Source organism: Sinocyclocheilus anshuiensis, unplaced genomic scaffold, assembly GCF_001515605.1.
Source record: "Sinocyclocheilus anshuiensis isolate Anshui unplaced genomic scaffold, SAMN03320099.WGS_v1.1 scaffold443, whole genome shotgun sequence".
Lineage (NCBI taxonomy): Eukaryota > Metazoa > Chordata > Actinopteri > Cypriniformes > Cyprinidae > Sinocyclocheilus > Sinocyclocheilus anshuiensis.
The window spans coordinates 375,442-399,151 of record NW_015548211.1 but is presented as its reverse complement, the minus strand read 5'-3'; the positions used below and the strand labels follow the sequence as shown (position 1 = coordinate 399,151).

The following is a 23,710-nucleotide window of genomic DNA, read 5'->3' as shown; positions in this document are numbered from 1 at the left end:
GATACGATAACTTGAAAAATATCGAAATTCAATACTACTTTCGATACCATAAGGGCATAAAATTTTATATTTTTATCGAAAGATAAATATAACAAGGCTAGAACATGACAATGAGGTACATTTTTACACTAATAAAAACGATAACGCATAGATCGTGTGTGTCATCAGATGTTAAACAACGTCAACACGGATGCACACATCCTTAAACTCTTTGCTAGTGCTCGCCATAATGAGATGAATAGAGATCGCTCTTACCACAGAAATGCACGCTTCAAACAAAACAGTCAATGAAGACGAAGAAGAGAATGATGTGTGCTCCCGGCGCCTATTTATACTATAGTCGCACCGGTAGTGACGTCATGGCTGTCGCCGGCCAACGAGTTGGTGTTTTTTCAATGTATGCTTCAGACACGGGTCACGATGAGGCGTTCCCCATAGCGACCCCTAGAGGACGCAGTTCAAAGTTCCCATGAAAGGGAACTAATTGCATATGTTTAATTCAAATTTCTTTCGAGAGAAGTATTATTTTTTCCCATTATGGAGCACTGTAAACACATGTAATGTATGTTTCATTCATACTGTACGCCACTTATTCCTCACAGAAGTAAAAGAAGGTTCCAGGAAATCCCTAACATCACTGTAGCTGAATAACAAAAGATAGAAACCCTTTAACTGATCAAACATAAAGCTTTATAAAGGTTTATCTGTGCTCTTCAAGCCATCTCGGGTATACTCACAAGAATAAAGTCGATTTATAATGCAATGCTAATCGACATAGTATGTTTTACAGTGTAGAATACTACAAAATTATGCTTTCGGCCTCATTCTATGATAAGAAGCCACTCAGATCACAAAAGGAAGTTATTTCAAACACTCGACTGACGGTATGAAGTGAGTTTGGGGTAAATATGTGTTGTTAAATGTGTATTTTGTTGGGCAACATGCGCATACTTACGGTGTATAGATGTATCGGTGGTATTGTGTATCAATACTGCAAAAAAAAGAGTATTGAAATCATTTTAGATATTTCAGTATGGATAAGTATAGAAAAATCTATATTTTTGACAACACAAATAGCAACCACCTACAACACTCTACAAACTGCCTAGCAACATCCTAGTAACAACCCAGAACATCTTGTAGGGCTGTTTTATAATCTGTTTTATTTTTTCCCCAAATTCAGTTTTTTCCGTATTAATTTTTTAGGATTCCATTTTTCCTCTTTGATTTATCTGAACTTTAATGATTAAATTACATTTTTATTAATCGAAAAGCATGTCTAATTAAGTGAAATCATAAAATTAGTTAACATCATTTTATTAAAAGTTTAACAAGAATCTAATTTTTTAGGGCGTTATGAAATCTGTTTTATTTTTTCTCAAATTCTGTTTTATTGTATTGTATGTGTTATTATTTTTTGTTTGTTTGTTTGTTTTACCAAATTCTGTGTTTTCCGTTTTAATTTGACTGGATTTAATTTTAATGGTTTAAATTTTAATTGTCTTTTTTTCTATTAATTGTTTAGGTTTTTTCAGTGTTATGGCATAAAAAACATTAATTTTATTTATCTTTTAATTTTAATCAAATGAAAATTAAACAAACCTTTTCATTTTAGGGGGTGGGGCAAACAAAGTGCTGCACAACAGAGGGTTACTGTTAAAATTAAAACATGGAAGAACCTTTGTGTGATCATTCCTTAAAAACAAAGTTTTAATAATAATAGTAATAGTAGTAAGACCTATATTCTAGTTGAGGCCATACCGTATGATTACTTTTTGACTAGGCTTCTACTGTACAATAGTAATGTATTTCTGTCACAATTTCTTCAAGTTAAACCGAACTTTTATTTTGACGGGTTGCCGTGGAGAATTTTGTTTGTGTGTATATATGATATAGTGGTAGTTTTCAGAGCAGTTCTGGAGTCGTTGTCTCATTTAGTGAGACGTCAGACGCTGAAAACATTGCGAGTGTCATGCGCGCTTCAGTATGTGTAGGAAACGAAACTATTCAATCACACAGAGACACGCAGAACCTGCAGGATTCATATTTAAATACATATTTTAATAGTCACAAACTCTAGTCCATATGGCCATTTGATTTAAGTGTACTGACCTACTTTTGATTTATTCGTTCAAAATTTGGCAAATTCCGTGACATTCCGCGTTATACATTAAATTCCATTTTATGACTGGATTCCGATTCCGTCCTAATTTCCGCATCACATAAATCATCCGGCCCTAATCCTGGCATCACGAGGGTGAGTTTTGCACGGGCAAACTCTTCAGAAATTGTAAAAAATCATATTAGCTTTTAAGTTGGTCTGTTTTTAGGTCCATCAAAACCAGCACAAATGCAGTGTTCGATTAAAGTCTGAGGAATGGTTTTTTGAGGATCAGCGGACCGGCTGAAGAATGACAGAATGAGCTCCAGATGACATGCTCTGACGTGCTCCAGCTTCATGTTTTATTGATGAAGGTCACAGTGACTTTGTAACGAGTCTGTTTGAGCGGCCGCTTTTATTAGGCCTCATATTATGCCAGCACTTGCATGACTGAACATCTCAGCAGCTCGAAGCTCAAAACTGAAGTAAAGCTTCAGTCCTACTCACAAATGAAAGCTCAATGCTTCAGTTATGATGTTTCTGATGTTTTGATCTCATCTCCTCTCTTATGTTTACAGTACTGGCTCGATCCCTCTAAAACACTCGCTGAACATAAAGATTTGATAACAAGTAAGTATGCACTGGTTTCTGTTTAAACACTCCTCAGAAATCTTCAGAGACGGTCTTTAATGCATCATGGGATGAAACGTTGACCTAATGATGATCCTCCATCTTCAGTGGAGATTAAATATGGATCGGCACAGCAGGAGACGGAGCCGTAATGATTCTCTAAAGGCCTCCTGATAAAACTCACATTGCATTTCAGATGATAATTTGGAAGTAATTATGCGCTTAAGCCCGTCTAAATAAGTAGTAATGAATACAATTATGTTTGCGTGTTTAGTTGCACAGCAAGCTGAGTATTTGCATATCTACTGATGTGAATGTAGGGCAGAATTTACAACACATTTGTTTAATTCACTCCTCTGGGAAATGATTGCATTATATATTAGTCGCTACAACCTTGCTATATTGCTAACCCTGTTGTTTTAAATGTATCCAAAATATTAGATTTTCTTAGACGTAGAGCATAATGCTATGTGTAATTATTTTGTGCAACTGCTAAAAATGACCTATAATTCTTGTTTTTGCTTTGATAATTAATTATTAGTGCATGTAATCTGTGTAACACTGGCAGTGTGCTAGTATAATGAGCAAACTGTTTGGAAATAATTGTGAACATGCAACTTTCCTTTCCAAAGCAGAATAACATACTACTGCAATACGGCAAAAATATCATATCACAATTTTTTTAGGCAGGATTACGATCCACAATCTTATCACAGTCCTTTTTTTAGGTTGTTTTTTTAAAGACTTTTAGAAGTTACTGAGCAGTACAGCCAATTTCATTTTTATATATATATTTTTTTTTTTTCACTTTCACTTTAATTTTATACATTTTTTTTTTTTTTAGAATGTCCTTTTAATTATTTATTTTATAATTTTATTTTGTGTATTCATTTATTTATTTTATAATGACATTTTATTTATTTTATCATTTTTCTTTTACGTATTTATTTATCTATTTGTAATTTTTATTCACTTTATATATAGTATTTATATATATTTAAACATTTCATTGTATTTTATTTAATTAATTTAATTTTAGTTTAGTTTTATTCATTTTATCATTTTATTTTATGTATTTATTCATATATTTTATGCTTTCATGTAATTTATTTATTTATTTATTTAATCGTTTCATTTTACATATTCATTTATTTTCATAATTTTTATCCATAATCTTTATAATTTAATTTATTTATTTTTTTACAATTCCAATTTCATTAACAGATTTTTAAATTTCATTTTATTTGTTTATTTTCATAATTTCATTTTATTTATGTATTTTCAAATTTCAGTTTATTTATTTATTTTAGTTATGTGTCCTAACCAGGCTTCGTGCTGGGTAGCCACACCCACTACACAATCTTATTGGTCCAAAAGCTCAACTTTAAACATCAGATATCTTCTGATTGGCTGTGATTGTGTCGTATTGTTGTTGTTTTGCTGTAATTAAGGACAGACAGATCACTTGATGCAGAAAGTGTCATTGCATTGCATCTGGTTAGGACTGTTTATGTTTAGTGTCATCACCAGTAAATTCATTTCCTATATTTATTTTCTAGACTTTTTCTAGAAGATAGAGCGCTGTGTATTTGAGTTAATGGGTTGTTTTCTTCTTTCCAGCTGGACCTCCGTTCACGCTCTACTTTGGGGTGAAATTTTACGCTGAAGATCCCTGTAAACTGAAAGAAGAAATTACAAGGTGTGTGTTCTGTGTATCGTGAGAATAAATCAGCACTATATTGATATTAGAGGTGCAAATATTCAGTCATTGCAGTAATATCATGCTCTTTACTGTCCGTCTTTCTGTCTTCTGTCAGGTATGAGTTCTTCCTGCAGGTAAAGCAGGACGTCCTGCAGGGGAGGCTTCCCTGTCCGTTTAACATCAGCACACAGCTGGGAGCGCTTGCTATTCAATGTACATATACATTTGTACCAGGGGATTTAATACAGCAAATGTTATTGCAGTCTAGATATTTATACAGAAATAAAGTGTCAGCAAATGAGTTATAGGCTTCCCAACTTGTTTTATAAGATGCTCTCTAAGATTATTAATATAGTAAGCAATTTTATGACTCATATTTTTGTGTAACATTAGATTAAAATGTTATGTTGTGATTGTTGTGGTTTTACACGTTTGAATTTTAAATTAAATTGTTTGGTATATTTTGATAATTTTATTTTAGCATTTTATTTGTACTTATTTTATCATTTCATTTTTACCATTTCTTTTTCATTTCATTTTATTTATGTGTATTTATAATTACATTTTATTTATTTATCTTATAATTTTATTTTAATTATTTTGAGATTTCTTTTAATTAATTTATTCATCTGATTTTATAATTTCATTTTATTTCATTTTTAGAATTTATTTTTTTCCATTGGTTTAAAATGTAATTTTATGTATGTCTATTTATAATTACATTTTATTTATTTATCTTATAATTTTATTTTAATTATTTTGAGATTTCTTTTAATTAATTTATTCATCTGATTTTATAATTTCATTTTATTTCATTTTTAGAATTTATTTTTTTCCATTGGTTTAAAATGTAATTTTATGTATGTCTATTTATAATTACATTTTATTTATTTATCTTATAATTTTATTTTAATTATTTTGAGATTTCTTTTAATTAATTTATTCATCTGATTTTATAATTTCATTTTATTTCATTTTTAGAATTTATTTTTTTCCATTGGTTTAAAATGTAATTTTATGTATGTCTATTTATAATTACATTTTATTTATTTATCTTATAATTTTATTTTAATTATTTTGAAATTTCTTTTAATTAATTTATTCATCTGATTTTATAATTTCATTTTATTTCATTTTTAGAATTTATTTTTATTCATTTGTTTTAAAATGTAATTTTATTTATGTCTATTTATAATTACATTTTATTTATTTATCTTATAATTTTATTCTAAATATGATTTATTTATTCATTTTATTTATTTTTATAATTTCAATGTTTTATTTCTTTAATTTTATAGTTTTATTTATTTTATAATTTCACTTTATTCATTTATTTGTTTGTCTAATTTAATTTATTTAAGAATTTAAATGTACTTATTTATTATTATAATTTCATTTTATTTTTATTTTAGCATTTTATTTGTACTTATTTTATAATTTCTTTTTTACAATTTCTTTTTATTCATTAATTTTACAATTTAATTTATGTGTATTTATAATTACATTTTATTAATTTTTTTATAATTTCATTTTATTTATTTTAATTAAATTATAATTATTAAATATATTTAAATATATAATTTTATTATTTCTAGACTATTCTAACATTATATTATATTATATTATATTATATTGTATTGTATTGTATTGTATTGTATTGTACTGTATTGTATTCTATTGTATTCTATTGTATTCTATTATATGATGTGGTGTCCTCTTTGTCTTTTCCTACAGCTGAGCTCGGAGATTACGACCTGTACAAACACACGCCAGGTTACGTGTCTGAATATCGCTTTGTCCCCGACCAGAAAGAGGAACTAGAGGACAGCATCGAACAGATTCATAAAACGCTGATGTAAGACAATAAAACACAGTGCATCGCACACCTTCATCTGTAATAATCCCGCCACAGATTAGATCAAACACCACACTCCTGTTCAAACTCTTAAACATGTAGAAGCTCTTTCCGTGGGAATCGACAGTAAACATTCCTCCTCTGGCCGTCGTCCATGTCTTTGTAACGAGAGCTGTTCTCGTCACACAATCGCGGCGCTGAGCCTGTGTGCATGTGGAGAGGCGCTGGGCTGCACCTGTCCCGTCACTAAAGAGGACAGAGGAGCTTAAATGAACAAACAGGCGAGAGAGAACTGTTCATGTGCAACTTTCCTCACCAAAACAGAATGACACTGCTATACAAGGGTGAGCAATGTATGGCACAATATCATATCATTCAAATATTATTAGTGTTGTTTTTTTTCAGGCAGGATTGCAACCTTTTAAGACTATTTTACACGTTGCAGAGCAGTACAGCCAATTGAAATTTATTTAAACAAAAATTTAACTTTAATTAAAATAATTTATTTTAACATTTTATTTACATTTTTTTTTTTTATTATTGTTTTATTTATTTTAGCATTTTATATTATTTACTTATTTTTATAATTTGTATTCACTGTTTCATTTTAATTTATTCATGTATTTTAAAATTTTGTTTTGGTTATTCTTTTATCATTTTATTTAATTAATTTGTTTTATAATTTCATTTTATTTAATAATTGATTTATCTCATGATTTCATTTTTATTTATTTTAGATTTTTTATTTATTCATTATCTATTTTATATCTATTTTTCATTTAATTTTTATTATTTAATTTTATTTTATTTGTGTGTTTGTGTAATTTTATTTTATTTATTGACCCGTACATCCAAATTAAATTAATACAATTATTAATAATTGAATTATTAAAAATATATATTTACACAAGGTAGCAAAATATAAAAGAAAAAAGAATTACAGACCATTTAGACACAAATAGGGATGAACTATATGAACAAAATCTTATTTAATTTCACTTTATTTCAATATTTTGAAAATAGGACAAACAATATGACAAATAAACAATATACAAAAAATGCAAATTAAATACACTTAATTTTTTTTATAGTTATCATGTACAGTAGGTCTATTTAACAGCCGCATTCAAGTAAGACATTGAATAATCAAATGTAAAAAATAAAATGCTGAAATAGGTTTACTTTTTTATATTTCATTTCAGTAATGAAAGTGTTTTTATGGTTGCATTTTAGTTAATAATAATGCTGCATTAAAACAATGATCAGCTGTATGTTTATTAACAAACATTAGCAATAGTTAAGTGATGAAAAAAAAAGCTCATTAGTTAATTTTAGTAAATGCATTAGCTAATGTTAAGAAATGAGACCTTATTGTAAAGCATTTCTTCTTTTTTTAGCATTGTTTCAGTAAATGTTCTGGATGTTACAGTATGACACAGAAACTCTGTTTTCCAGGTTTACTGTGCTCGTATTTCAGTCAAATCTCGTAGCTTTCTCAGATTTCCTCTGAGTCTCACAGAAACACTGCAAGATAAATCACATTATTAATGCGTGTCTTTGTGTGAAAATGCAACAACAATTCCCTCAAAGCAAGCTTTAATCCCTCATGCAATTCTGATTGTCAGGTAGAGTTTTTTTTCAAAGATGGAGATTGAGAGAGTGATTTATTGGCGTGAGGTCGCTGAGAGAGACAGGAGGAGAAGTGACAGACGTGAGGGTTTGGACTGAATTAAAGTGTTCGTGTGAATGACAGACAGCAGTAAAATGAGAAACTCTGATCAGGAATGCTGGAGCGCTTAAACATGTATGAGGATGAAGAGCAGGAAACATGAGATAGCAAAAATATGTGAGGAAAACAAGGGGATAAAGAGAAGAGTTAGGGTTCTTTTTAAAACAAAAATAAAATACATATATATATATATTGAGAGAGAGAGAGAGATGTGACCCTGCAGCACAAAAGCAGTCTTAAGTCGCTGGGGTATATTTAAATACATTGTATGGGTCAAAATGATTGATTTTTCTTTTATGCCAAAAATCATTAGGATATTAAGTTTTATCAATGGAAAGCTTATTTATTCAGGTTTCAGATGATGTATAAATCTCAGTTTTGAAAAATTGACACTTATGACTGGTTTTGTGCTCCAGGGTCACACACATATATATATATATATATAACATTCAAGTGAAAGATAATACACCATGTCAGAAAAAAAATACAGTCTGTATATTTTCTATACCCACTGTACATAGATAGATATATTAAACATAGAAAAAATAAACATATTTCTACAAGTATATTTGTTATATATTATATTTTATTCTATTAAACAATTAAAAAAGATGGATACTACTTAAAAAAAATTTATTTTTATTTATAAATATATTTGTATTGTTTATATTTGTATTATATTATTATATAATATTATAATATTTTTTATATTTTAATTATATTATTATAAATATATTTGTATTATATAGATATATATACACTATATATATATATATATATATATATAATTTTTAATTAAAAAAAAAAAACTTTTTCTTGGGTCTGCTTCTTGAATTTCCCTACTGGGATCTGTATTGTTCTCTTTTTGTATTGTTGGGATCTCTTATCTTTATTGTTGTGTAAGATCATGCTCTGACTCCACATTCCTGCATTAGTGTTAGTAAATTATATAAACATTGTTTCAGCATGACTGCTTTCAGGTTTGACCTCACTGGAATGAGTCTGTTATTCAGTCTGTGACAAACACGCATTTACAAATCACTGATTTCCTGAAATCGTTTAAAGCAACACTGAAAATCACATTCAATCTTTCTGTTAATGATTACAGTTTGAATGTTTCCTTTCTTTCGTTTATGCTGCTCTTGTTTACTTTGGCATTCCAAATCCTTTTTTGTTGCAAGGGAGCATTTAACCCTATAAAGCCTGACATATGAAATAATGAAATGGAACAGATTTATCAAGCCTTTAGACAAGATATATCAAAAAATATAAAAACAAATGTTGAGAATATGGAGTTCATACTCGGAGGAAAAAACAGCTCAGTTTTATTCAGAGGCAAAAAATATGAAACGCTGATATTTATATGGGCAAGAATTGATGAAATTCTAATGCTTGTAATGCAAATCAATGAGATCTTTATAACAGTGCAGCAGATACTGACATACCCCTCCGCTAGATCCGCCCCTGCGTTGAGGAACAGTGAAAGTAAAGCTTCTGGAAACAAACGCTCCTCAAAAGATCCTGAGGATCAGATTTGAGACTCTAAAACATGATTGATGGAGAATCAAGTAAAGCTGAGCTGCTTCAATCCAGTAAGTGTTCATCTGGAGATATTACTGCAGTTATTCTGACCTTAACTTGATCAAAATCAGTCAAGATTTGACACGTGAAGCTGCAGCTGAAGCTGGACGTTTCTACAATTACACTAAAAGAGCTTTGACTGGATAAAAAAACTCTAAAATATCAATCAGACGACAGAAGCATGGAGGAGATTGAGTGTGAAACAGGTTTATCAGCAAAGTTTTGATTGTTTATCATTTAGAGGCCTTTGTGTATCAAATATGACACAGTAGGCTTTATAGGGTTAATGCACAGCTTTCATAATCCAGGTTATAGAGCTTCTTCCAAAATGCTTGTAATCGTTTTGAATGACTTTGAAGTGTATTTTGGTGGTTTCTCTGCTCAGTTGTGTGTTGTGTGACGTGTCGTCCTCTCTGTTCAGGGGTCAGGTGCCTGCCGAGGCCGAAAACAATTACTTAGCAATTGCCAAAACACTGGAAATGTATGGCGTGGATCTGCACCCTGTGTTTGTGAGTTCAGCCCTTTTACATCAACAGAGCTCTTTTTACTCTGTTTGATTGGATGCAATATCAATATTTGTCTTTTCTGTTAATGATTTAATTCTTTGCATTTCTTCTCTGTCCTATCTTGATAAATAATCAATAAACAATAAAGCAGACTTGACTTGACTTGACTTGACTTGATTCCTAATCCAGCTTTCCAATAATCCTGGCAGTGTACTCTCTGAATATTGTCGGCTCTGATGAATCGCTTGTGTTTGTTTTCATAAGTCGCTTAATGCATAAATGTGTGTTTTCAGGGAGAAAAGCAGTCTGAGTACTTCCTGGGCCTGACGCCTGTCGGGGTCGTGGTTTACAAAAATAAAACGCAAGTGGGGAAATATTTCTGGTAGGTTGATGTTTAAACTGAATTTTTCACGTATTAAAGGAATAATTCCCCTAAAATGAAAGCTCTGTCAGTATTTACTCGCCCGCATTTCATTCAAAACCCTCATTAATGGTGTTTGAGGATGTTTTTGAATTTTTAGAACAAATACTTTAAATATGATATGATATACGCTATGATATGATACTTTAAAAGATTCTTTAAAAGAACAAATCCTTTAATGAGATATGAAATGAGATATACTGTATGATATTAAATGAGATGTATGATATGAGCTAATATACATTTCTCATATCATTATATATATGATATATGGTATAATATGATATATGATGAGATATATCATATCATATCATATATGATGTGATATTATGGCAAGCCGTTTTGACTTTTATTAATTCACAGGATATTAATTCTACACAGGATATTAATTTTACTAGTAACAGTGGCTATTTTTTATATCAGGAATTACATTTCCACTAGTATAAAAGTTAATTCTTAATATCAAAAATGACGTCATCTCTCGCATAAATCGAATTCTTGATAACAGGAATGTGTTTTTTTAGTGAGAGGCTTAATAACAGATTTTGGGACATTTCCTAATGATATTGACAAATTAATAATATTCAGAAGAGGATCTATGACTTCTGGAAGCACCTCTTTTAGGAGCTTAGATAGAATAGGGTCTAACATACATGTTGTAGGTTTTGATGATTTGACAGGTTTATACAATTCTTCCTGTCCTATAGTAGGGAATGAGTGGAAATGTTCCTCAGGGGATCTATAGCGCACTATCTGATGTGATACTGTAGCTGACGGCTGCATGGTTATTATTTTAGCTCTAATAGTATCGATCTTGGAAGTAAAGTAGTTCATAAAGTCATTACTGCTGTGCTGTTGGGGAATGTCTGCATCTGTTGATGATTTATTTTTCGTTAATTTAGCCACTGTATTGAAAAAAAATGCCAGGGGTTGTGCTTGTTCTCTTCTAAAAGAGTCGAAAAGTAAGCAGATCTAGCAGTTTTTAGAGCTTTTCTATATAAGTAGAAGTACTTTCCTTCCATGCAATACGAAATACCTCTAGTTTTGTTTTTTCTTTTTTTTTCTTTTTATCTAGGTGAAAGAATCTCTATGTCCTGAGAATTAACTGACTTGTTGATGATATGAGATATATGATATGGTATGAGATGAGTTTTATGATATGCTATGATATCATATATGATATGACATGAAATATGATATGCAATGATGATAGGAGATATCTGATATGATATTTTATGATATATGATATATCTCATATCATTATTATATCATACCATATATCATATCATATATGATATACAGTATATGGTATGATATGATATGAGGTATATGATATATAGTATGACATGATACAAGATATATGGTATGATTCTTTAAAAGAACAAGATATGATATATGATACTATTTGATCTTATATGATATAGTATTACTTTAAAAAATTATTTTATATTAAAATTGTAAAACTTTGACACCCTGTTTTGATTTGTTTTTACATGCATTTTTAAATAATTAACTTTTAATATTAATTTTTCAGGCCAAGAATGACAAAAGTGCATTTCAAGGAAACCCAGTTTGAGCTGCGGGTTATAGGCAGAGATGTAAGTCTTGTTTTTAATACAACATCACAATAAATGAACTGTGTGTCATCTCTCGATACCATATATCCCTTTAATTTACATGCAACCATTGCCTAGCTGTAATGTTAATTTCGGCTGTACAGCATGAAGATATTAAGATATCATAAACATTAACATCGTGATTTTGTGTGCAGCTGCTTTGAAACGATATGCATTGTGAAAAGCGCTATATAAATATATTTGACTTAACTTGATTTTTGACTGTATTCAACAAGACTTTTTCCCATTCGAAGCAAGTAACAAAATTCATGTATAAAACTGCTTTACTTTATTGTAACTGCTTCCATAACATCACGAGCTCTGTGTGGAAAATCCTTTTTGAGGAGTCAGTGGAAAGTCCATTATTGATGGAGGTTTATGACTGGCCTTAAGCCTCTTGACTCTTGAGTCTATAACCCGTTTCCTCCAGGGCCCAATTTAAGCTGCAGTGAAGTGTCTTCTCGTTCTAGGACTCTGACCCTCTTCATCTGCCCTAGTGAGATCAGACTAATGAGAGCACATGCGGGTTATGAGGGCCACCACCGGTGATGAACATTTAACATGAAGTTTATACACATATCAATTTAAACACGGCATCCTTGTGTGTTTTCAGTGTAATGAGACGTCGTTCTTCTTCGACGCTCCCAGTAAGACGGCCTGCAAGAACCTGTGGAAGTGCTGCGTGGAGCATCACACCTTCTTCAGGTACAGCAACAGAGATTTTCTGCTCTACTTAAAGAACAATAAAATAGTAAATCAGATGGCGGGAATTTAAATATTATTCAATTTCATGGGTACTGAATAATGCATGTCCAAAAAACATGGTAACATCATGCTATAACATTTATTTACGATATTGTTTGTGCTGTCAAAATTAGCGCTTTAATGCAAGTAAATAATTTTTCAAGTTTAACGTGTTCAAAATATCTAACGCAATTAACGCAGGGCTGAAGCTAGGGTTGGCCACCAGAGACATCGGTAGCATTGGTATCATTGATACTGGCCTTCAGTCATAAAAAAAGATGCCATTAAACAAATATTACTGTCTTTATGTTGTTTCTACATTAATTTGAAGATTGAATGTGAAATTATTGCAATATAAAAGTATATTTAAAAACTTAAAAAATGTGCGATTAATTCGTTAATTTTTTTTAATCGATTGACAGCACTAGTTATATTTATTTACTATATTAGTTTAATATTTTGAATTAGGTTTTATTTTTATAATTTCAGTGTACATTTTAATTTTAGTTCGATTTTTAGTCATTTGAAATGTGCTTTTTTTTTATTCGTTTTCGTTCATTTTAAATATTACCATTTAGGTTTAATTTATTTTTAATTCAGTATTAGTTTAACTTCAGTTTTAGTTGTTATTTTAGTGTTTCAAATTAAACTAAATGAAAATTTGAACTGAAAAAAGTTTTTCATCTAATATTTATATTTTATTTTATTCAAGCTTTATTTCTATTAACAAGTTAAATTTAACATGTCTTATTTTCGTTTAAAGTTGAAGCACTAAAAATGGAAATAAACCTCAAATAGAAATAAATTAAACATAAATAATAATTTTTTAAATATTCAAAAACTAATAAAAATGACAAGCCCATAATAAAATTACAAAAAGTTTAAGTTAACTTGTTAAGTGAAATAAAATTTAACCTGTTAATTAAAATAAAGCTTGGATAAAATAAAATATAAATATTAGATGAAAAACTTATTTAAATTAGTTGCCATGGCAACAATTCTAATTTTCATTTAGTTTAAATTGAAATAATCTTGAAATAAAGTAATACAAGCTCAAACTGAAACAAATAAGTAAATAGTATTACTTAAAATAAACCATAACTAATAAACATGACAAAAGCATAAGTATAAAATTAAAAGCTAATTCAAAATATTAATACAAACTATAATAGTTGAAAAATAATGCCAAATGCAAATAATTTGAATATGCATCATTCAGTACCGATAAGTAATATTTTAATTTCCGACATCTATAAAATTAACATCTGATATACTATTTTAAAACATGTGCGTTTAGTGGTAGCATTTTAACTAAATGTTTTCATTAAAGTCAAAAATATAATTTAATATGACAGAATTGACCTGATTGCATTTCAAGCACCAATAAACACACTAATTTTAAGCCACAGTTCAGTAACAACTACACATTTCCACTGCATGAAACTGCTTTAGTTTTTTATAAGGGATTACAGTGCACTTTAAAAACATCTTAATCCGGTCTAAACTTCTTGTTTTAGCACAGAAAGCCAAACCCGCTGCATTATGCTCTCCTGTACGTTCTCACAGAGAAACGCTGGGCCCTTCACCTAAACCAAAGGGCCCTTCAGATTCCCGCGGCTTTATTGAGGCTCTTTATTTTCAGGAGAAGCTTTCGGGGGCTGCGTTCCAATCCTCCCGCGTCCCCTCACGCATTCACAGTCATCTCTGGTGTTTGTTTAATCAGATTGAATCATCCCCAAAGAGCTTTACGCGCTCAGAATGCAGGAGGCTGGAGGTTTCTGCTGCTAATCCGCGTGTGAAACTCAAGCGATGGGAGAGATTTAGACAGGTCACACCTCCAAACTCTTTTACCATTAAGAATAGAGAATTATTGGTAACACTTTATAATAAGGGCTCATTTGTTAACATGGTCACGCTTTATTTAAAGGTCCAATTCTCACTATTATCAAACCATTAACTACGACTTTTGCCTCAATAAACTCCTAATTTGCTGTTTATTAATAGTTAGTAAGGTTGTTGTTAAGTTTAGGTATTGGGTAGGATTCAGGATGTAGAATATGGTCATGCAGAATATGCGCTTTATAAGTATTAATAATAATAATAAACAGCCAATATGTTAATGTTAGGCATGCTAATAAGCAACTAGTTAATAGTGAGAATGTATCCCTATAAAGTGTTAATGCATTAGCTAACATGAATGAGCAATATATTCTTACAACATCTTTAGTTAATGTTAGTTCATGTTTATTCACAGTTAGTTAGTAGATATTGAAATATGTGTTATTTTAGCATCATTAAAATATTAATGAATTCAATATTTTTATTTTATTAATTTTTTTATTAATTTTTTATTTTTATTTCATTTTAAAGTTTTAGTAATTTTGTTGTGTTTTTGTCATTTTTATGTGTCTGTATACGTTTTGTATTTTTATTTCTATTTCATTTTTAGTTATTTTTAGTACATCATGTTAAACTAAGTGAAAATGAGAAATGTTGCTTTGGCAACAATTTAAAGTTGAAGCTTTAAAATTGCTGACTGAGAAGTAAAATAAAAAAATAAAACTGAACTAAAACCAACACTGGTACATTTAAAATTAAAATGTAAAAATTAAAAAAATAAATGAAATAAAAATAAACTAAACCTAAACAGTATAATTTAAAATAAACAAGAACTAATAAAAATTAAAATGTATAACTAATAACTATAACTAATAAAATTAGTTATATTATAGAACTAAATAAAAATAATATAGAAAATTATAGAACTAATAAAAATAAAAATATAACTAAAATCTAAATGAAAACTGAAAGTATAAAAATAAAAGTTAATTCTATAAAAAACTATGAAAGTATGGAAATAATACAAAATAATTCTGATCAAAAGCAAATGCGTTTTTGACATGGTCAGTTTTTTGGACATGCATCATTCAGTATACATTATTATATAGAATGCATATATTCATCTGATATACTGTTTTATCAGGTAACTTACAAAATCAGCTATTTTTGGTAACATTTTAACTGGTTTTATTAAAGTCAGAAGTATTATTTAATATGACAGAATCAACCTAATTACAAGCACCAATAAATTCACACTAATTCTTTTTTTTTTTTTTATAATATTTGTTTCTGTATTTGTTTAGTTGTTTTAGTAAATCAAAAAATGAAAATCAGAACTGATGATTTAGCAGCTAGCTAGTTTTAAGTTTATATTTTATTTCACTTAATTTCTATTTTATTTTAAATAACAAAAAGGGTTTTTTATGGTTTTAGTTTTCATTTATTTTTAGTTAACTGTAATAACCCTGGTTGAAATATAGTTAACAAATGAAAACTAATTGTAAAGTGTTATTGAATTATTATTATAGTTAGTGTTGTTTGCTATTGCTGTTGTTCATATGACATGCACAGAGCAGATTGCAGAGCTGAAACAGGAGCGTCCAGACCACAAAAACAAACATAACACACAGATCTCTGAATGTTTAATCCAGCTGAAACACAGTGGTGACAAATTATACAGAATACGGCATTCTTCAGTTCTAGTCTGATCTCTCATTATGTTTTGGTTTTTCATTTCTCTGCTGGTTGGTTCTGCGATTTATCAGAGCGGCACGTTTACAGCTTTTGAGTTTTAATGAGAGGAAAGCTCTCCTTAACACTCGTTCTGTAATTTAGCTCATTAAAATATGGGTGTAAACAACAGATTTGCCCCACAGATGTTTGGAAGGAGGCTATGAAACGGCATCCATGTTTCATCAGGAGTGAAAATGAAATGGAGAATGAAAAAAAAAATACATAAAACCTGTGAGGTTGTTCATGTAAACGTCGATATTTTTGATAATAAAATGTCTTTTACAGAATGCCAGAGAATGAGTCTAATTCACTAACAAGGAAACTGTCCAAATTCAGCTCTCTGGGCTCGAAGCATCGCTACAGGTTAGTAAATGAGAAATTATGTTTTCTTGAAAGAAATTAATTCTTTTATTCATCAAGGCCGCATTAAATTGATCAAAGGTGACATTAAAGTCATTTATAATGTTACAAAAGATTTCTGTTTAAAATAATTGCTGTTCCTTTGAACTTTCTATTTATCAAAGAATCCTGCAAAATAAAATGTATCACAGTTTCCAGAAAAATATTGTGCAGCACAACTGTTTTCAACACCAAACTCCCTTTGTGATTTTAAAACGTAAGACAGTATCCAGATTTGAAGGCTACAGTAAGATTTAACTTCTACTGTTAATACGATTTTGGTAGGCTACTATTTACGATAGCCTAAATGTCCTAATTCAGATGGGCTACCTGTTTTTTTTTTTATTGTATATCAAAAAGTGTATATTTTTTAAATGTGATTGTTGGTACATTTTACCAGTTTTTACCATACTTTCAAAACAAAAATTAAAATAGGAAAAATATGCAATATGAAAATAATTGAAGACAAAATGTGTTTTACTGAGAAAAAACAAGATTTGGTTTTTAAAAAGCCTTTTTCCAAAAGGTACATCTGGAAAAGGGGGGTCGTCTTATAATCAGGGTCGTCTTATATTCGGGCCAATACGGTATTCTGTAATGAAACAATTCCTTTAATGGCATATTTTTAATAGTGGTGCAGGAGGACTTAAATCATGTCATCATAATGTCTGTTTCTGCTTGTAGTGGAAAGACTGCGATGCAGATCGGACGAGAGCAGTCTGTGACTCTACCACGACCCGACCTACAGGTGATCCGAACCCGCAGCAAGACCTACCCGAAGAGAAGCACACAGCCCGCAGGTGAGCTGCACCTCACACCCGATTTATACCCTCAGTACATCATGATGAGTGATGTGATGTTTCCTGACACACAGAACACCCTAGCAACTACCTAGCAAGCATGCAAAACACCCTAGAAACTATCTAACAACTGTACAAAACACCCTGGCAACTACCTAGCAACCACACGGAACACTATAGCAACTTCCTAGCAAGCATACAAAACACCCTAGAAACTATCTAACAACTGTACAAGATACCCTGGCTACTACCTAGCAACCACACGGAACACCAAAGCAACTACCTAGCAAGCATGCAAAACACCCTAGAAACTATCTAACAACTGTACAAAATACCGTGGCAACTACCTAGCAACCACACAGAACACCATAGCAACTACCTAGCAAGTATGCAAAACACCCTAGAAACTATCTAACAACTGTACAAAACACCCTGGCAACTACCTAGCAACCACACAGAACACCATAGCAACTACCTAGCAACCACACGGAACACCAAAGCAACTACCTAGCTAGTATGCAAAACACACTAGAAACTATCTAACAACTGTACAAAACACCCTGGCTACTACCTAGCAACCACAAAGAGCACTATAGCAACTACCTAGCAACCATGCAAAACACCCTAGAAACTATCTAACAACTGTACAAAATACCCTGGCAACTACCTAGCAACCACAAAAAAACACCTTAGCAACTACTTGGCAACCACACAGAAGACCCTAGCAACTACCTACTTACAACACAAACACCCTAACAACACTCTAAAAAGCATACAAACATCTTAGAAACCATATAGACACCGTAGGAACTACCTAGCAACCACACAGCATACATTAGCAACTACCTAGCAACCAAACAACAAAACACCCTAGCAACTGTAAAGAACACCCTGGCATCCACAAAGAATACTCTAGCAACTACACAGCAACCGTACCAAACCCTATCAACTACCTAACAGCCATACAAAACACCCTAGCAACTAACAACCACACAGAATACACTGGTAACTACCTAGCAACCACACAGAATTCCCTACAACCTACATAGCAACCATACAAAACACCCTAGCAACTACCGAACCGAACAGCCATACAAAACACCTTAGCAACTACCTAACAGCCATACACAACACCTTAGCAACTATCTAGCAACCACACAGAATATACTGGTAACTATCTAACAACCACACAAAACACACTAGCAGCCACACAAAATACCCTAGCAACTATCTAGCAACCACACAAAATATCATAGCAACTACCTATGATAATAATTTTCAAGCGACAGCTGAAAACTCATCTCTTTCGACGCTACTTGACTTCATCCTAAATTAAAGAAAAAAAAAAACGTTGTCTTTCTCTTTATTTATTCCTTCCCTTTTTAGCTTGTATTTATTTGAACAATGCCTGAAACTTGGTATTACGAGCACTTCCTGTGTCTGTTTGCCTCTTTAAGAAGAATCGCTTTATGTATTCCCCAATTGTAAGTCACTTTGGATAAAAGCATCTGCAAAATGACTAAATGTAAATGTAACTACCTAACAGCCCTATAGAACACCCTAGCAACTACCTAACAGCCCTATAGAACACCCTAGCAACTACCTAACAGCCCTATAGAACACCCTAGAAACTACCTAACAGCCCTATAGAACACAAATGTAACTACCTAACAGCCCTATAGAACACCCTAGCAACTACCTAGCAACCATACAGAACATCCTAGCAACTACCTAGCAACCACATAAAACATCATAGCAACTACCTAACAGCCCTATAGAACACCCTAGAAACTACCTAACAGCCCTATAGAACACCCTAGCAACTACCTAGCAACCATACAGAACATCCTAGCAACTACCTGGCAACCACACAAAACAGCTTACAAAATACTTAACCACACAAAAGACCCTAGAATCGTCCTTGAACCCATATAAAACACCTTAGCAACTACCTAGCAACCACAGGAAGAATCCTAGCAACTACCTAGCCAACATACAGAACATCCTAGCAACTACCTAGCAACCACACAAAACGCCCTACAAAATACCTAACAGCCACACAGAAGACCCTAGAATTGTCCTTGAAACCATATAAAACACCCTAGCAACTACCTAGCAACCATACAGAACATCCTGGCAACTACCTAGCAACCATACAGAACATCCTGGCAACTACCTAGCAACCACACAAAACGCCCTACAAAATACCTAACAGCCACACAGAAGACCCTAGAATTGTCCTTGAAACCATATAAAACACCCTAGCAACTACCTAGCAACCACAGGAAACATACTAGCAACTACCTAGCAACCACACAAAACATCATAGCAACTACCTAACAGCCCTATAGAACACCCTAGCAACTACCTAACAGCCCTATAGAACACCCTAGCATCTACCTAGCAACCATACAGAACACCCTAGCAACTACCTAGCAACCATAAAGAACATCCTAGCAACTACCTAGCAACCACACAAAACGCCCTACAAAATACCTAACAGCCACACAGAAGACCCTAGAATTGTCCTTGAAACCATATAAAACACCTTAGCAACTACCAAGCAACCACAGGAAGCATCCTAGCAACTACCTAGCCACCATACAGAACATCCTAGCAACTACCTAGCAACCACATAAAACGCCCTACAAAATACCTAACAGCCATACAGAAGACCCTAGAATCGTCCTTGAAACCATATAAAACAACCTAGCAACTACCTAGCAACCACAGGAAACATCTTAGCAACTACCTAGCAACCACACAAACCATCATAGCAACTACCTAACAGCCCTATAGAACACCCTAGCAACTACCTAGCAACCATACAGAACACCCTAGCAACCATACAGAACATCCTAGCAACTACCTGGCAACCACACAAAACAGCCTACAAAATATTTAACCACACAAAAGACCCTAGAATTGTCCTTGAACCCATATAAAACACCTTAGCAACTACCAAGCAACCACAGGAAACACCTTCATAATCACACAGAACAGCCTAGAAACTGCCTAGTAACCACATAGTAACACCTTAACAACTTCCTAGCAACACCCTTATAATCACCGAAAACGCCCTAGCAACCACATAGCAAAAGCTTTAGCAACCACTTAAAACACTCTAGCAACTGCCTAGCAACAACATAATAAAAACCTAGCAACCATCTAGCAACACCCTTATAATCACTGAGAACACACTAGCAGCCACATAGCAATGCCCTAGCAACTGCTTAGCAATAACCCTTGCAATAACTCAGAACACCCTAGCAACTGCCTAGTAACCACATAATAACACCCAGCAACTGCCTAGCAACACCCTTGTAATCACTCAGCAACCCTAGCAACACCCTAACAACCACATAGCAATGCCAGTGCATCCACCCAGAAACACCCTTGTTATCACTCAGAACACCCTAGAAACTGCCTAGTAACCACCTAGCAGCACCCAAGCAACCACTTAGAACACCCTAGCAACTACCTAGCAACCATACAGAACACCCTAGCAACTACCTAGCAACCATACAGAACACCCTAGCAACTACCTAGCAACCATACAGAACACCCTAGCAACCATACAGAACATCCTAGCAACTACCTGGCAACCACACAAAACAGCCTACAAAATACTTAACCACACAAAAGACCCTAGAATCGTCCTTGAACCCATATAAAACACTTTAGCAACTACCAACCAGCCACAGGAAGCATCCTAGCAACTACCTAGCAACCATACAGAACATCCTAGCAACATCCTAGCAACCACATAAAACATCATAGCAACTACCTAACAGCCCTATAGAACACCCTAGAAACTACCTAACAGCCCTATAGAACACCCTAGCGACCATACAGAACACCCTAGCAACTACCTAGCAACCATACAGAACATCCTAGCAACTACCTGGCAACCACACAAAACAGCCTACAAAATACTTAACCACACAAAAGACCCTAGAATCGTCCTTGAACCCATATAAAACACTTTAGCAACTACCAACCAGCCACAGGAAGCATCCTAGCAACTACCTAGCAACCATACAGAACATCCTAGCAACTACCTGGCAACCACACAAAACAGCCTACAAAATACTTAACCACACAAAAGACCCTAGAATCGTCCTTGAACCCAAATAAAACACTTTAGCAACTACCTAGCAACCACAGGAAACATCCTAGCAACTACCTAGCCACCATACAAAACATCCTAGCAACCACACAAAACGCCCTACAAAATACCTAACAGCCACACAGAAGACCCTAGAATCGTCCTTGAACCCAAATAAAACACTTTAGCAACTACCTAGCACCCACATAAAACGCCCTACAAAATACCTAACAGCCACACAGAAGACCCTAGAATCGTCCTTGAAACCATATAAAACACCCTAGCAACTACCTAGCAACCACAGGAAACATCCTAGCAACCACGCAGAACACCCTAACAGCTATCTAGCAACCATACAAACGCTATCTTTGTTCATGTCTGATACAGTCGTGGTGTTGAACATTAATTACACTGACAGCTGTTTCAGTTTTTCAACATTTCTCAGGTGTGCGATCAGTCTGTTCTTTGTGAAAGTGTGTTCACTTCAACGCTCCGCGGGCATGCGATTGAGATCAACGCTGTTGTTGTTGGGCTGAGGCAGGAATGTGTGTGTGTGTGTGTGTGAAGTGACACGGATCAGCGCGGGTCACTCTTGACCCCGACGCATTGTTCTGCCCAACACTCACACACTTAATCATGGAAACGGCCTTCAATCACCCGAAACAATAGAGCAGACACTAGAGAGGGCTTGAGTGGAGGATACAGATGGACGCAGGAATTGTTCTGGTGAACTGGATGGACACAGTAACATCAGACTGATGTTTTTGGCCACAAAAGCACTCATGTTTAGGAATTATGTGCTTTAGGGCGGAGCAACGGAGGCCAGTCGGTCACCAAGACGGAGAACGCGAGCGAAGGCCAGTCCAAAAGCACTGCACTTACACCGGTCAAGAGGTATTCAACACCTTCATTAAGCGTTATGTGATTACAGCGTTTTATTGCTCTGGAGTCACTTTTTCACTGCAAACAATGATTTATTCCTCAGTTGTTTTTCCTGGATCATCAAACAGAGACTGCGCTGAATCTCCTGCATCTCAGATGTTTCTCCTGAGAGAAAGATCCCAATAATCTCACACGGATCTCCTCCAGTTTCAGAGGTTTTCTCATCACTTTCTCCCAGCATCAAATGATCTGAGCTGCTTTGCACATTCATTTTATAGTCTGTATGTCAACTACTGACTCATTTGGGTCATCTATTTTTAGTTCTCTTAAGGAATTTGAGGAGAAACATCTGAGACAAAGTTGATACACAACAATTGAGAACACTTCCTCAGTATTTTTGTCTTGTTTTCCAGCACAAATATCTAAACATTCTTTAGATACATTTGCTTGAGAACCAAAATTATTTCAGATTCTGAAAATCTTCAGAAAAATGCATCAAAATTTGGTCAGTTTATGATTAAAACTAATACAAAAATCTGCCACTGGGTTCAGGAAAATAAACTAAATCCAAAGGGAAAAGGGATTATTTTACTGACCCCATTTACAGATATTTTTTCTTGTCTTAAAGGGGTCATATGATGCGATTTCAATCTTTGCTTTCTCTTTGGAGTGTTACAAGCTCTTGGTGCATAAAGAAGATTGCCGCTCCTTCGTCGGATCCGCCGGCTGCGCCGTTCTCAACCCCGCCGCCTCTGCTCACTCTAGCCTGGCCTCAGCGCATGCTAAGCCGGGGCTTTGGCTCACGCTAGGCCGCTATGTTTTTCTTTGTGAAAGCGAAACTACTTTGTTTGGTCTTCCAAAAGAGGACGATATCTGTTTCGTCATGCCTAGAGCTGATCCGTGCTGGTCGCTGAGGGAATACATCAACTTAGTACTGTGGATTGCCGGATCGGCTTTCACCGTGGACGAAGCCCGGGGTCGTCACATGTGCTTGCCGCTCCTTCGTCGGATCCGCCGGCTGCGCCGTTCTCAACCCCGCCGCCTCTGCTCACTCTAGCCTGGC

The 23,710-nt window shown here is 33.3% G+C and overlaps 1 protein-coding gene across 3 annotated transcripts in view; it reads left to right on the top strand.

Annotated features, from left to right (window-relative positions):
- The window catches only part of epb41l4a (erythrocyte membrane protein band 4.1 like 4A), a 52,222-nt gene that overhangs the window by 18,561 nt on the left and 9,951 nt on the right, over window positions 1-23,710 (top strand). For all 3 annotated transcript variants that reach the window (XM_016440603.1, XM_016440602.1, XM_016440601.1), the window contains 11 exons: window positions 2,680-2,731; window positions 4,352-4,430; window positions 4,549-4,646; window positions 6,168-6,288; window positions 10,020-10,107; window positions 10,398-10,486; window positions 12,060-12,123; window positions 12,755-12,846; window positions 16,744-16,821; window positions 17,542-17,657; window positions 22,572-22,659. In XM_016440603.1, the coding sequence (XP_016296089.1) occupies window positions 2,680-2,731; window positions 4,352-4,430; window positions 4,549-4,646; window positions 6,168-6,288; window positions 10,020-10,107; window positions 10,398-10,486; window positions 12,060-12,123; window positions 12,755-12,846; window positions 16,744-16,821; window positions 17,542-17,657; window positions 22,572-22,659 (965 nt within the window). The remainder of the gene's footprint in view (window positions 1-2,679; window positions 2,732-4,351; window positions 4,431-4,548; window positions 4,647-6,167; window positions 6,289-10,019; window positions 10,108-10,397; window positions 10,487-12,059; window positions 12,124-12,754; window positions 12,847-16,743; window positions 16,822-17,541; window positions 17,658-22,571; window positions 22,660-23,710) is intronic.